This window comes from Eublepharis macularius, chromosome 3 (assembly GCF_028583425.1).
Source record: "Eublepharis macularius isolate TG4126 chromosome 3, MPM_Emac_v1.0, whole genome shotgun sequence".
NCBI lineage: Eukaryota > Metazoa > Chordata > Lepidosauria > Squamata > Eublepharidae > Eublepharis > Eublepharis macularius.
This window is the reverse complement of record NC_072792.1, coordinates 59782095-59796165: the sequence shown is the minus strand read 5'-3', so window position 1 is coordinate 59796165 and position 14071 is coordinate 59782095. Positions and strand designations below refer to the sequence as shown.

Below are 14071 nucleotides of genomic sequence, written 5' to 3'. Positions count from 1 at the left end.
TTAAATAAACTATTGTGCTTTGATCACTTGTTCAAGTGCATGAAATATTATTTATGTTATGCTTTTAATATCCAAGGTTTTTTTTAAAAAAAGATCTCCTTTGTTTTAGGAGAAATATTATCCAGTTCACATAACCAAATCTGCATGTAGTGTCTCCGTGTGAAATGACTAAAGGAGCAGCAGACCAATCCTGGATGAAGTAGATTTAAATTTCATGATAATAGTTTTAAAAAAATTTACACTATGCACAGAAGCATTAATGCACTAAACATCTTCTGCCTCACATGCTGATATTGTGAACATCTTTATGAAGGTGGTTTGGGGGGAGGGGGACGATAGCAGGTTGAAAACTAAAGGAGCTAATAAAGATCTAACATTACGGAGTTTTTTAAAAGTAGATTTAATATTATCCATAACTGCTGCTAGATGGTGCTAGAGTGTACTGTTTTGGTTGCAGAGACAAAAGTCACATAGTAATGCACCACATTTCATAAGGTGAAAATATACAATAGCATTTGCCTAAAATGCTAAGTTTTTCTCCTTTTTAACACATTGATTTCTGTTCTGTTCAAGAAAAAAAGGGTTTTCCCCATTTCAATTATGACCTCTTCAACTGAAGTGCAGCCTCAGTGCTGTTCTATTAGCTACTGCCTAGTAATTATAATGACTAGTCATGATGTATAAACAACTATACTGTTGTCCTGTGTTTAGAAAGAGAAGAACATTAAGTTCAGATTAGTTTTTTTCCCCCTCAGTTGTAATTGTAGAAACACACTGAACTGTTAAGTCTTTGCATCAGTGTATTTGCATGCAACACATGATATCTCCGTCATGTTGTTGGCATGTTAACATAGTAGTCTGGTACAAGTCTTAGGAACTACATTAATAATGCAATTCTAACAAGAGTTAGTCCAGTCTAAGCCCATTTAAATCAATGGGCTTAGACTGGACTAACTCAATGGGCTTAGACTGGAGTAATTCTCCTTAGGATTGCACTCTAAATTCAGCATTTTTAGTTAATATTTCAGTTGCAGTAACAGTATTCTAAATACTGAGAATGTTGTATATTTCAGAAGTGGAGGTTTTGTGAAGCGCAGGTCTCTTTCTTTGTTGTTAGCCATTTAATATCAGGAAAGTATAATTCTTCACAGGTAGATATAGGACTTTTGTTCTCACTTTTTACAAAAAAGATACGGTAATATTTACATAGTACAGGATTTTTCATCTTACCATTTGATTGTATTAATATCCAGATTAAAGTTGTTTGTGTTGCATGGAGTTATGCTTCTTTCCTTCCATTATTTTTAGCTAGGGCAAAAATTCTGGATTAGGGCAAGCCTTAATGAATTTTCTTTAGAACTAGGGGCTCACCCAAACAATCAGGAACCAGACTTACTGGTAACAATAGAAAAAAGCAAGAGTTCAGTAGCTCCTATAAGACTAACAAAATTTGTGGTAGGATATGAGCTTTCATGAGTCACAGCCCAATCTCATCAGATCTTGGAAGCTAAGCCTTGGTTAGTAATTGGATGGGAAACTTCCAGAAAAGACCACTGTTGCTATGCAGAGGCAGGCAGTGGCAAACCACCTCTGTTAGTTTCTTGCCTTGAAAACCGCAGCAGAGGTTACCATAAGTCAGATGTGACTTGATGGTGCTCTCCATCACCACTGTGAAATGTGGAAGAAATTCTCATATTCTTTTAAAAATCAGCTTAAGTAAATGGACTACACTTCAGGAGCCTACTAACAGACTTTGACCCTGCCACTGTCTACAGTCTTCCTTCACTCCTTTGCATCTGTGGAAGTGAGTTCAACTTCTGACTCACCAAAGGTCACTTGGAATAAATGATGTTAATCTTTAAGGTGCCACTCTGGATTTCTGTTCTATATCTCTTTGCTCCTGCCTTTCAATACCCTTCCCCACTCCTCCTCCATCAATGTTTTATCACTCCCTTAGAGACATTTGCCAAGTTCAACTCACCTGCTCGATCCCACCCTAGAGTCTGTGTCTCTGCTTCACAGTGGGCAGAAACTCAAGAAGTTTTAATGGAGCACTTGGTGGTTACCAGGCAACCCTCTTACTTGTCACCTCCTGCCCAAACCACAGCAGCATGGGAAGGGGAGGTGGCCTAAGCTACCTCAGGCCAGAAGTGTGCATGTGAGAGAGACTGAGATATGAGCCTGAGAGGTAGTGATGCTGGAACTGGAAGTTTTACTGCAACAAGCCACTCAGAAGCAGGTGGGGAACTTTGCCCAGCTGAGAGAGACAATTGGTCTGCATTGGGGCAGTGGAGAGGCTGGCATTGCTTGCTCAAAGGTGCTTGGGATGTGCCAGCACTTCCTTTTGCTTTGTGTCTGCTGCCATATCTGTGATCCTCCCTATTTCCTTCAACAGCAGCAGGTCCACAGCTCAAGTTGCCAGGAACAAACTTACAGTCACTGTTGCAACCTGACACCTGAGGTTTGTCAAGGACTGGGTTAAATTATTCAGTACCTACATGTCAGCAGGATAGAAAGATAATAGATTTTAGCCATCTGGTTGTAAATGGCTCAAGTGTAGGATTGGACAATATTTCCTGTCTTTTACACAATCACAGGAATGAAACCAGTGCAATTGTTATCAAGGTGAACTGAAATTCCCTTTATATGTGCTTGTGGCATAAGGAGATAATATTTCCTAAGAGAGGGTGCTAGTTTAACCAGTAAATGGTTATAACGTATGGTGTAGAGTACATTTCAAAGTTCCACGAATTAAAATGGTTCTCTTATATTTAGTTATTTTATTTATTTATTTTATCATATTTATATTCCGCCCTCCCCGCAAGCCGGCTCAGGGCGAAATAGGGAGACATAGACTACCTCAATTGAGAATTGTCATCTACCTTCATAAGATATTGAAGCAATTCCTGTTTTTATGTGTACTCTTAATTATCTTAAATCTTGGGCCATTTCTGATCATTTCCCTTTGCTTTATGACTTATACAGCCAAGTTAAGATTGAAATTCAGTCCTTAAAAATGCAAACAACAGTGTTAATTCCAGGTTTCTTCCTTTTCCCCCCTTAGGACGTGGACACTGTGTGGAACCCCAGAATATCTTGCCCCAGAAGTTATACAGAGTAAAGGTCATGGAAGAGCAGTAGACTGGTGGGCCCTAGGCATTCTAATATTTGAAATGTTATCCGGGTAAGTTCAAGAGGAGGCAAGGGGACATGAAGTACAAATACTGTCATTTTTTCAAAATGAAAAAAAATCCAATTCTGTGGCTAATTGTCTTAGTATTCCTTTGTATTGTGTATTGGAGATGGAGGAGTGAGAATTTAATATTTTGTAACATTATCACGCCTGTCCTTTAAAAATTACAAGAGTTGATAAAAACAAATTTCCTAGTATGGAAATGGTGTTTTTTAAACTTCTGAGAGCGTAGGCACTATTGACCTATGACTAATTTCCACACGACTGAAAGCTTCTCCTAAAAGGCCCAGGAATCTGCAGGTGGGCTTATGGCACAAGTCTTTTCTGTAAAATTAAAGCCTTCTTTCTCAGTACTAATTCCATAGGAAATACTGGTGGCATTGATCCTGCTCATGTGACTGAGTAATTTATAGGTTCATGAATAAATGGCTGTCATGTCTAGGGACTACTAAAAGAACACCAGCATTCTTTGGAATCCTAACACATTTTCATGTTCAACAATGCACCTGCTTGTTTAGTAGATAACTTTTGGTCTATGCTTCTGTTTTAAATTACCTTACTAACACTATAGAAGAAAGTTTTTAAATTGTGCCTCGTTTTCTTTTTCTTTTTTAAAACATCTTTAATCTTAACATAAACACATAAAAAGGTTGTTTGTTTTGGGGGGGTTAGGTTAGGTTTAGGTTTACTAGTATGTTCATATTCTTTATTAACTGTCCCCACTTACTCTAATTTAGTTCTGGTTTTATATACTTCAAGCATAAACCTGCTGTATTCTCTCTTCTTACGAAATGTGGAATCTTTGTTAACTTGGGGAGTGGAGTTATGACCTATGGCACTTTAGTGTCATAGGCCATAACATCTCCACATATGGGGGATGTTATAATGTTACTCCATACAATGGTGGCATCTGGGCTGGACTTTGAGGCAGAGCACCACAGATTCAGTTTACAGGTTCCGCATCGGTCCCCAAAACCAAGCTATAGCTTTGCATTTATTTATTTAAAACATTGTATGCCACATTAATTTAAACAACATTTAAAATAGTATAATAATAATTCAATAAAACACACACACAACACCAAGAACTGGAAGAAAGACCTATAACAGTTATTGGGGGTATGCCAAACAAAACAAAAAAAGCCTTTACCCACAGGCAGAAGACAGCAGTAGAGAAGGACAGACAGATCTCCCTGGGGAGGGAGTTCTAAAATTTTGGAACCATGACTGAGAAGGCCCTATCTTGGGAGCACCCAGAGCTCAGCCTCTGAAGATGACTTTAATGAACGGGTAGGTTCATATGGGAGAAGGCAGTCCTTAAAGTCTGCTGGCCCCAGTGTGTATAAGACTTTAATAGTCAATACCAGCACCACGAATTGAGCCCAGAAGCAAACTAGGAACCCATGTAGATTTGACATTCTCCTATGAGGCTAGGCTGTCCTCTCGCTGGCCATACCACTGAAGACCTTCCACCACCCATGCAGGACAATGCTGTATTTTAATATTGTATACCTGCCAATTTTTATTGTTTTGATATGATGTTTTAATGTTTTTTATAATGTTTTTACTGTTTTTAATCTGTTGTTAAACCACCCTGAGCCCGTCTGATGGGGAGGGCGGTCTAGAAATGTGATTAAATAAATAAATAAATATAAAGGGAGCCCCCATAATATATTAAATCCAGATTCTAAAATTACCTAACGTTATCACTGACCCAGGTAGATTTTATGGTGTATTTGAATGAAAGCAAATGAAATTTAATTGTATTTGACAATATAAGTCACAGTATGGATCATATTACTTGCTGTATGCAACCCCAAGTGTACATGCACACTCAGATACACAAGTGCACATGCACACAAGTATACATGCACTCATAGGAACACAAATGATTGTGTCTTGCGGCATATATTTGTATACCACAAATATACCACAAGTATACCACAAATCTACTTCCATTTACAATTGACAATTGTGTTTTTTTTAATAAAAATGAAAATTCTATTGAAAACAGAATAGCTTTAGTAGAGTTTCAAAATATATGTAAAGGTTCCTAGCCATTCCTAATCATACAGCTGAAAGACCTTGACTTCTGGGGACTTAGAAGGGAGTAACTCTGCTAACGATGGTGCTGATAGATTCATAGAGTTGGAAGAGGTTTTATCGGCCATCTTGTCCAGGTCCTTGCTTAGTGATGAATGCAAACACTAGAGAATCCCTGACAGATGGTGACCAGCTTTGGCTTGAAATCCTCCAGTGAAGGAGAGCCATTATGGATGGTTGGTTCCAGAATTGTTCGTACTACTTGTAAGATTCTCTTAATGTTCATCAGTCATCCTGTAACAAATCTATTAGATTTAGCCATGCTTCTGTAGCAGTAGAAAATCATTCTTTGCCCTCTTGTATAAAGATACAAAACTCTTCAGACCATTGCAGTCCATATTCAGGCCCATTCAAATTTACACCACATAAATATAGTTGTTCTCCCAGAAAACAGAGATAGTGTTATTATATCAAACCAAATTGATTACAACTCTTGCATTGTGTGTATCATTCGCAGTTCTTTGAACATGGGCAAACTCTGCAACACTTCCTTTTGTGGATTGTTTGAGGAGTCATGGCAGCTTCTCATAAGGTTTTACTTGAAGATAGTACCTGTGCATTGTAGAAAGATCTATCAACTAGAGCTACTTTAGATAGATCGCTGTGGGCTATCTAGTAAAACTGTTTGTGTTTGGTGTAAAGGCAGCTTGCAGAAATAAATGAAACCTAAATTTGTGGAAGAAACACACCTGGAGTTAAGTAAGGTAGGCTAGCATGGTTAAATAAATGAAATACACCCAGGGTAATTCTGTGCTCCAGTACTTAATGCAGGCCAAAGTACGTTTCCCCAGGTGGAAAAGTTGGTTGTTTCTGGGGCAAACTTTTATTCTAATGTTTGTTTGTTTGTTTAATTCATAGGTAGGTAGGAATAAAAAAGTTATGATAATTTTCATTTGAAGATACAATGCTTTATTAATGACATTGTCCTAAAAGAGAAAAATGATAGAGCTGCTAACTTTTGAGTTTTATAGGGAAAGTACACCTGAGGTGGGTAACTACACCTGAAGTCTGGGTTAGTTCAACAGTCTACTTTTCCAAGACGTTCTAGGCAGGTATGTTTCTTGTGAACATAACTGATTGGCAGGGAAGGATAAATTCTACATTGTACTCAACTTGTCATATTCTAGATTCTCAGTAGAAAAATTTGCATAGAAGCAATCATCTAGAATACCAATAGTAACACAAAAGAGATTTTAGTGGTGACTAGGAGTGATGCTGTGTATTCTCTTTGTTTTAGTACAAGTAGTGAAAGCTGTACTCAGATTTGTACTCTGCCTCATAAATCTTATTTCCACTAGTGGAAATACAAAGATGTCTGACTCCTAACCCCACCCCACCACCTTTCAGGAAGAATATTGGGAGAAGACTTTGTCACCAGAGTGTTTCTAATGAGACACACTGTTTTCCTGTCATGTCAGGCTCGTGTACAGAGTGTGGTAGAAGCTTGATGGTTAATTTTATCAAAATTTATTGTTGAACATGGCACCACTTTGAAGTTAAAACCATTTTCTACATACTCATGGTGAGATTTTTTTTAATATTACTATTATTAGTAGAATTATTATTATTTATTAGCCTTTATTTTGTGTCTGTGAATGCCAGTTACTTGATTCTCTCTGTCCCATAAACAATTTTGGAAAATATTTTGAATCCAGTAGATGGCAGCATTCTCAGACTAATGCTCTAACTTGCTCTGTTGTCAGAAGGCTTGCATTAAATAAATTATACAAATAGCAAAATGTAAACTTGCCCAAATATTAACTGAGATTTGCAATCATATTCCTTTCCTAATATTGATAGTTACATGAGCATGAACGAGTAGGTATGTGTGTGCTTCCAACTTCCAACTTACGGCAACCTTATGAATAAAAGACCTCCAAATCGTCCTGCCTTGCTCAGATCTTGCAAACTGGTGGACGTGGCTTCCTGCTTTTGTATTATCTCTAAAATGCTAAAATATAGGTTCCATTTTTCTCTCTCTCTAACTGCATCTGTTCACAATAAAATGAAATATACTCCTTCTGCATTTGAGTAAATGTTACAGCAAAAGGACTTAACATTTGAACTGAGGAATTATTACAGCAGTTTATACTATGGCTTTCAGTATATTTAAAGAAAACATCTGGTAGCCAAAGGCATTTATCACTTTGCATCCTTTTTCAGACTTGGGGTCAATTTGTATGATCATGTGCTGCTGCTTTTCTGTTGTGTTTCTGCTGTCCTGATTCAAATATAAACACAATGCTCTGTCTGGCCTTAAATATGTAATAATAGCCAATGAGTAATGTGCATTCATTCTGCCACTAATAGAATCTACTGTAGTCATCATTATAAAGTCAAGGACTTGCATACCTCAGGCTGTAGTCTTAGTTTTAAATATTTCTTTTACTTTCTTATAGGCTCTTTTTAAAACAAAAACTGACTTTTGCATATGGTCTGATGCTTTCTGCCCAAGTGCTTCCTCTGAAAACATTCCTATGAAACTGCTATAAAAATCAGCTAGTGAAAGTCTGAAGGGAGTTTCCAGGACAGGGATTTTTGTGTTGATTTTTAAAAAATGTTGCCTCACTGAAAAATATTTTACTCTAGGCTTCTTTAAGCTGGTTGAAGCTATGTCATATTAACTGAATTTGAAAGAATCCAAAAAGCTTGCTAACGTAACATTAACTCCCATTAGAGAATTTAAGTTCTAGCTGTGTCTCACCCACCTTAAACAGACCACTGGCCTTTCTTTAAAAAAGCAAGTTCTAAACACTAGCTGTGTTTGCTTGATATCAAATGTATATAGCAAAGGAAAATACCACACGAAGGAAGGACAGACCAGCATGGTGTTGAAAACTAGAGGGTTTCATTTTTATTGTTATTGTTCTTAGCTCCCTAAATTCCAGCAACAAATTTCATTGTGCAACAGAAAAAAATCTTTGTGATGTTGTGATGACCAAGTTGAAAATTCCCCATATTGTTTATGCTTACACTTGTAAAGGCTGGGAAAGTATTAGGGATATATCAAAGCAGAATGATAAAGAGAAAGTAATACTATGTAGACCACAGATTCCCCACACAGTTTCTATTAACACTAGAGATGGACACAAACCGCAAGACGAACTAATGTTTGTCATGAACTGGGTCAGTTCGTGCTTCACAAACCAGCGGTTCGTGGAAGCCCGTTTTCCACGAACTTCCATGCACTGGTCTGCCAGTTCGTTTGGTTCGTGTTAAACCCCGCCAATACCCCTTTCCATGCTGCTGTGAAGCGGCAGAGAAAGGGGCATTTAAACCCCCAGATCAGCTGCTTGTTGGGACATTTAAACCCCCTGATCAGCTGCTTGGCGGGGAGATCCCTGACAAGCAGTTGATCGAAGCTGGTGGGGGTGAAATGCCCTTTTCCATGCCACTTTGCGAACTGGGGCAAGTTCATGAAAGTTCGTGGTTCGTGAAACAGGACGAACCACGAACCGCACTGTTCATTTTTCCCCCCCGGTTCATGCCCACCTCTAATTGACACCAAGGCGCTTGCTGGTGTGTTTCCTGGCAACCCCTTGCTTCCTTATGCTTTCTTCACTCCTTCCTTGTCCCTTTTCTTATCCTTTTTGTCCTTCTTTTGTTGATTTCCCACTCTGTGGAGGAGTGGGGAATCAAACCTGGTTCTCCAAATTAGAGTCCTGTGCTCTTAACCACTACACCAAACTGGCTCACCAAACTTGGACAAGCCCTAGTTTTTACTGCCTGAACAGTGTATGCATGGTTATATCATTTTCTATGTATATGGTATCCTGACTCATTCTTTGGACTAGAGGTCTTTTGTTCAGATTAACTTTGTCCCAGTGGGTGAGCCAACCCAAGCTGCTGCTGTTGATGCTCCAAAGTAGATGGACAGACCACTACTCTACTAAGGGTATGGAGATAACTTCTCCACATGGCAGTGGTTCTATCCCATATGTTGGCTGCGACTCTAGAATGACAGGATCAGACTGCTGCTGTAAGGGGCCTGGCTGTAACGGATGAATGCACATCCTTCTCCTTCTCCTAAGGTTTACAGGGAACTACTGTAAAGTGACTATATCTGGATTACTAGCCTAGTGTTCATGGTTGGAAAGTTCTCCTAAAATACTTACAACCAGGTTGGTAGCTGGTCTCAGCAGTATCATTGTCTAAAATCAGTAAACTAGAGCATTACATGTAGCAGAGACTTCTGTACTGAAAAAGTTGCCACTACTATCATGCTTACCCCTGCTTCTTACTGAACAAACAAGCATCTCAGTTCCTCTGGTGCAGAGTGTTTTTATATACTCATTCATGCACTTAAATGCTTGAACTTAATAAAAATTGCAGTGTGCTTGGCATTTAGCCATGGTATCTCTAGCTATGGGACCCTGGGGGAGCATGTCACTGATGCCTAGTCTGGACAATGGGACAAGTGATAACAGTGAGACCATCTCAGTGGTGGCACCGTCTGCAGGAGTCTGTCTCAGGAAAAGTGTTTGTGAGTGGCTGGGCATGCACAGGTATTTTAAACTTGTCATGTAGCAGCTGCTTGATGACTGTCATGTTCCCTCTTCATGTGTGCATATAGAAAACAATTAAATATTTAATTTTTGTTTCTGATCTCTTGGCTATATTCGTTCTGCAACCTGCTGCCTGAAACAGTACTCTTAACCCTGCTATACAGAAGGGCAGGACTTGTGGTTTGTACAGGCTGTTAAGGCTGTGAAAGGCAATCAGGGAACAGTTTGCTTTAGTAAACATGCTCTGCATAAAGACTGCTTCCCACAAGCTGTAGGCCATCTGTTAGAGAAATATGCTATTTGATATTTGGATGGCAGTGATGAATTTGGATGATCTAGTGATGAATGGCAGCTCAGTGTCAGAATATAAATAGGAGGCTGTTATAAAATATACTGTTTTAACTCACAAGATGGCATATTTCATATCCTGCAGCAATAGAATGCCCTATGTCATGAGATTGCAGCCCCTTCCCAGCAGCCGCAAAGCGGCTTAAGCTGGGGAATGTACTTTGCCCCCCCCCCCCCGGAAGGAGTGTCATGTCTATGGATGACAGGCTATGGTAGATAGATACTTGTACCCTCACAGCAAGCACTCCATGGTCCTGGTTGAAAAGGGTTTATTCAAGGAAACAAATCATATTCATAGATATGTCCACAGGTTGATCAGAAGGTTGACAGGAATAACAAAATCTGTAAAACTATGGCTCATATAGGTTCCAAGTACTCATCCCCCCTCCCAACTTTTGGCGCGAACCAGTCCTGAGAACTCCCTAAATAGTTTACATGCTTTGTCTAGACAGGAGAGAGGCAGTAGATTAAAAATGAAACACGGTATTCTTCTTCCCCCTGAGAACTAGCAGGTTTGCAAGGTCAGAGACACTGAGCTTCAAAGCACAAGAGATAAGACACTCTGGATACAGCAGGCCTGTGAATACAAGGCAAGTTATGGCATCAGCAATATGATATCAAGGCACAGCATAGAACAATGGTTCATAGCAACACATCATCCGAAAATAATGGCATGGATGGGTGACAGACATGACAAGGAGGAGGAGGCAGCACCAGGGATTTGGCTAGGGGGGCGGAGACGGATGCCTCACTGGGTATCTCTTCCCCCACGGCCGGCAGTTGCTCCATCTCATTGGTTTGGAGGGAGGAAGGGTCCTCCTTCGCATCCTGGTTTGGAGAAGGAACGGTCCTCCCTGTGTTCTTGGTTGGAGTATTAGGCTCCCCTGCAGGTCTCTGGGATGGATGGGTCTGCTCCCATTTAGTTGATGAGGACAGGTCCTTTCACATTTATAGGGCCACGGTTGCAGTGCCCTGTTACTGACGCCTTCCGGCCTGGTTACCCAGGGTGGGGATAGTTATGGTTTAATATACGCCCAGGGCTTGGGCTGCTTTTGCCAGCGTTTAGTGGATGGGGTTACCCTGTTCTGACTGTCCTGACATCACCTTTCCATAGTTCCTGCAGCAAGGCCCAGGGTGGCGCTAGGCCAATGGTGGGGCACAGTGGCCTAAACAGAGGCTTGGCTGTTGCGTTGGTAGGAGAGAGTAGGGAGAATAGGGAGTGGGCCGGTGAGCACCCCCATTGGCAATCCCCCATTGGTGAGGGAAACGGGGTCTGACAGGAGTGGAGGGTATGCTATACGGCTACCACCACCTGACAGACCGCCTTCAGGGAACCCCAGGTGCAAGTCCTACCCTCATGCTGTATGGCTGAGGCTTTAGGAGCTTGATGGGGAGGAACCCTTTGCCTGGCTGGCCAGGTGGATGTCATTATGGAATGGCTTAAACCCGGGGCAGCAGGGCTCGCCCAGACAGGTCAAGGCAGAGGTCCGGAGCTGACCCCGTGGCTTGACCTGTACCTCAAGTTGGCCTTGGCCGCAGTTAATAATTCATGTTGTATCTCAATAAAGCGGCCCTTTAATCCAACCCCTTGTGCCTGTCTCCTTCCTCCAACTGGGGGGGGGCAATGTTACTTTAACTAACAATACCGGTACAAATATTTTAAGATTGGAGCATAAAGAGTTCTAACAAAGGTTTCAGATTCAGAAATGTCAAACAACAATTGATAATTAGGCTAATTGTGATATTTGGTAAATTTTATCTGTCTTTGAAGTTAGGTTGTAGAGGTCTTACAGGTAAACATCCTAACTGTTTAGTACTGTGTGCTAATTCATCCGAGTGATTATTAAAATATTTTTACCCATCTTTCCTCATAATTCAAAACAGCTTACAATAATAGATTACAAAGGTTTACAGTAAAATAAAAATAAAATAACAATCCCCAAATCCCTGCCTCCTTCCTTTAAAAGATGCCTTAAAAGTTGAGGATATGGGGGCTGCAGGGAGAAAAGAAATTGTGGGGGGGGATGATACAGGGGGATGAAAGGTTCTCACAACAAGTCTGTGTAGGTTCCCCACTGTGCAGCTAGGCAGACTTCTCAAAGAGAGACTACTGGGAGTGGGAAGGGAGGAAAGCTGAATACAAAGGGGCAGGTAAAGATAGGTTGGCTGGTGTGTGGGAAGTACAGAAAGAAGCAGGAAAAGGGAAGAAGCTTAAGGACTTTTGGGGAAGGAAAAGAGGAAATAATGGGGGAGGGGGAAATGAGATTCCGTTCCCCTCAAAAAATCTTTGCAGGTTTCCATTCTCAGGCTCTGAAAAGGTTTTGCATAAAGTTGAAATTAAACACTTAAAGGAAAAGAACTGGAAAAGTTAGTAGTGTGACCTCCTAGACATGTTTTTTCTACAGTGGCTTTCCCCTTACCTTTGTGGTGCAGCTGCAGGGTAAGTGACCTGCAGAGCCCAAGGGAGTCAAGGGAGCTGGTTTCTTTTTAAACTAACAGGTATATTTTGTTGTGTGTTTCCCTCTGAACAGATTTCCTCCATTCTTCGATGATAACCCGTTTGGGATATATCAGAAGATACTTGCTGGAAAAATAGATTTCCCAAGACATTTGGATTTATATGTAAAGTAAGTGTATTGGCTTGAATAAAGGACTTAACAGAGATAGTATGTAAGGAAATCCCCACCCCCACCTCTGGTCATAATGAAGAGGCAGACACAAGCGTTGGGAACTAAAGGGCCACTTTATTAAAATTAAAACATATCTGTTAGCACAGCAAGGGCCTAACTAGCAATATAGGTCAGGCCCTGGGATCACTCCAGGACCTCCGCCCTGACCTGTCTAGGCAAGCTATCCGCTGCTCTGGGTGCGAGCCATCCATCATATGGCTGGGGCCTGGCCAGGCCAGGCAAAGTGGTTCACCCCCTTAAAGCTCCACTACCTAGCCATAAAGCTGGGGGAGGACTGGCTTGTCTGGGGGTTCCCCACCAAAGTGTCTGTCCTCACAACTGGGCCATGAAGCAGCCAGCCACTCCTTACAGACCCCAATTCCCCACCAATGGGAATATGCCAAGGGTGCTCACCAGCGTGCTGATTTTCCCCAACTTCTAACCTGCCCTCAAGGGTGACATACGACCCACCTAAGCCAATTACCTTCCCATAACTACAGTGCAAGTTAGGCAAAAAACACCTCCCCAAGTTGCCAATTTTGGTAAAGGAGAAAAAATTCCAAGCTGGCCCCAGTAAATGGTGACTGGCTACATCTGCACTGAAATAGGTTGAGGTGGGTGGGCTGAGCTCAAGGTGCAACTGAGGTGCTGAAGAACAGAACGGCCCTATAAGGCTTTGTGCTTCACCCCTCCAACGTTCCGTGGATGGCCAAGGGAAAAGCGCCGCTGCCTCCCCCCTCTGGGGAGGCAAATCATAGCTACTGGCTGAAGCAGCTGTTGCCACTGGCCAGGAGTGCCACATTCTGTCTAAGCGTTAGATCAGTTGGATTGAGGAACTTCTTCAAACTTGGTCAGACAAGTTCAAGAATTGCTCAGCTCCTTTGCTCTGTATTTCAAGAGCTTCCATGTTCTTGCTCAAGGACTGCAAAGACAAAATTTCAGTAGACTAGTTGAAAATACATTAAAAACAACTTTGCATCAAGAATTCCTTTCTACAATATTGAAAACAAAAATGAAATTAAAAAGCCTGTTTCAACTGGGCTCCCTTCAAGTTCTTTTTTTTCTAAAGTAGCAATGACAAAGATAACAGAATTGTGTGTCACTGAAAAATGCTATATTTAATTTTTGAAATAAGTAGTGGGAACTGTGGTTTGTTTTAAACCACATATTATGTTCTTGCTTCTTTACTAAGGATCATCTCTCGTCTTATCTGTCTATCTGTTTCATGTACCTACAAATAATCTCTAAAACAA

At 40.8% G+C, this 14071-nt stretch overlaps 1 protein-coding gene across 1 annotated transcript in view; it reads left to right on the top strand.

Annotated features, from left to right (window-relative positions):
* Positions 1-14071, top strand: part of PRKX (protein kinase cAMP-dependent X-linked catalytic subunit) — a 74776-nt gene that overhangs the window by 52144 nt on the left and 8561 nt on the right. Inside the window, exons 4-5 of the mRNA XM_054974680.1 lie at positions 3065-3184; positions 12681-12776. Coding sequence (XP_054830655.1) covers positions 3065-3184; positions 12681-12776 — 216 coding nt within the window. The remainder of the gene's footprint in view (positions 1-3064; positions 3185-12680; positions 12777-14071) is intronic.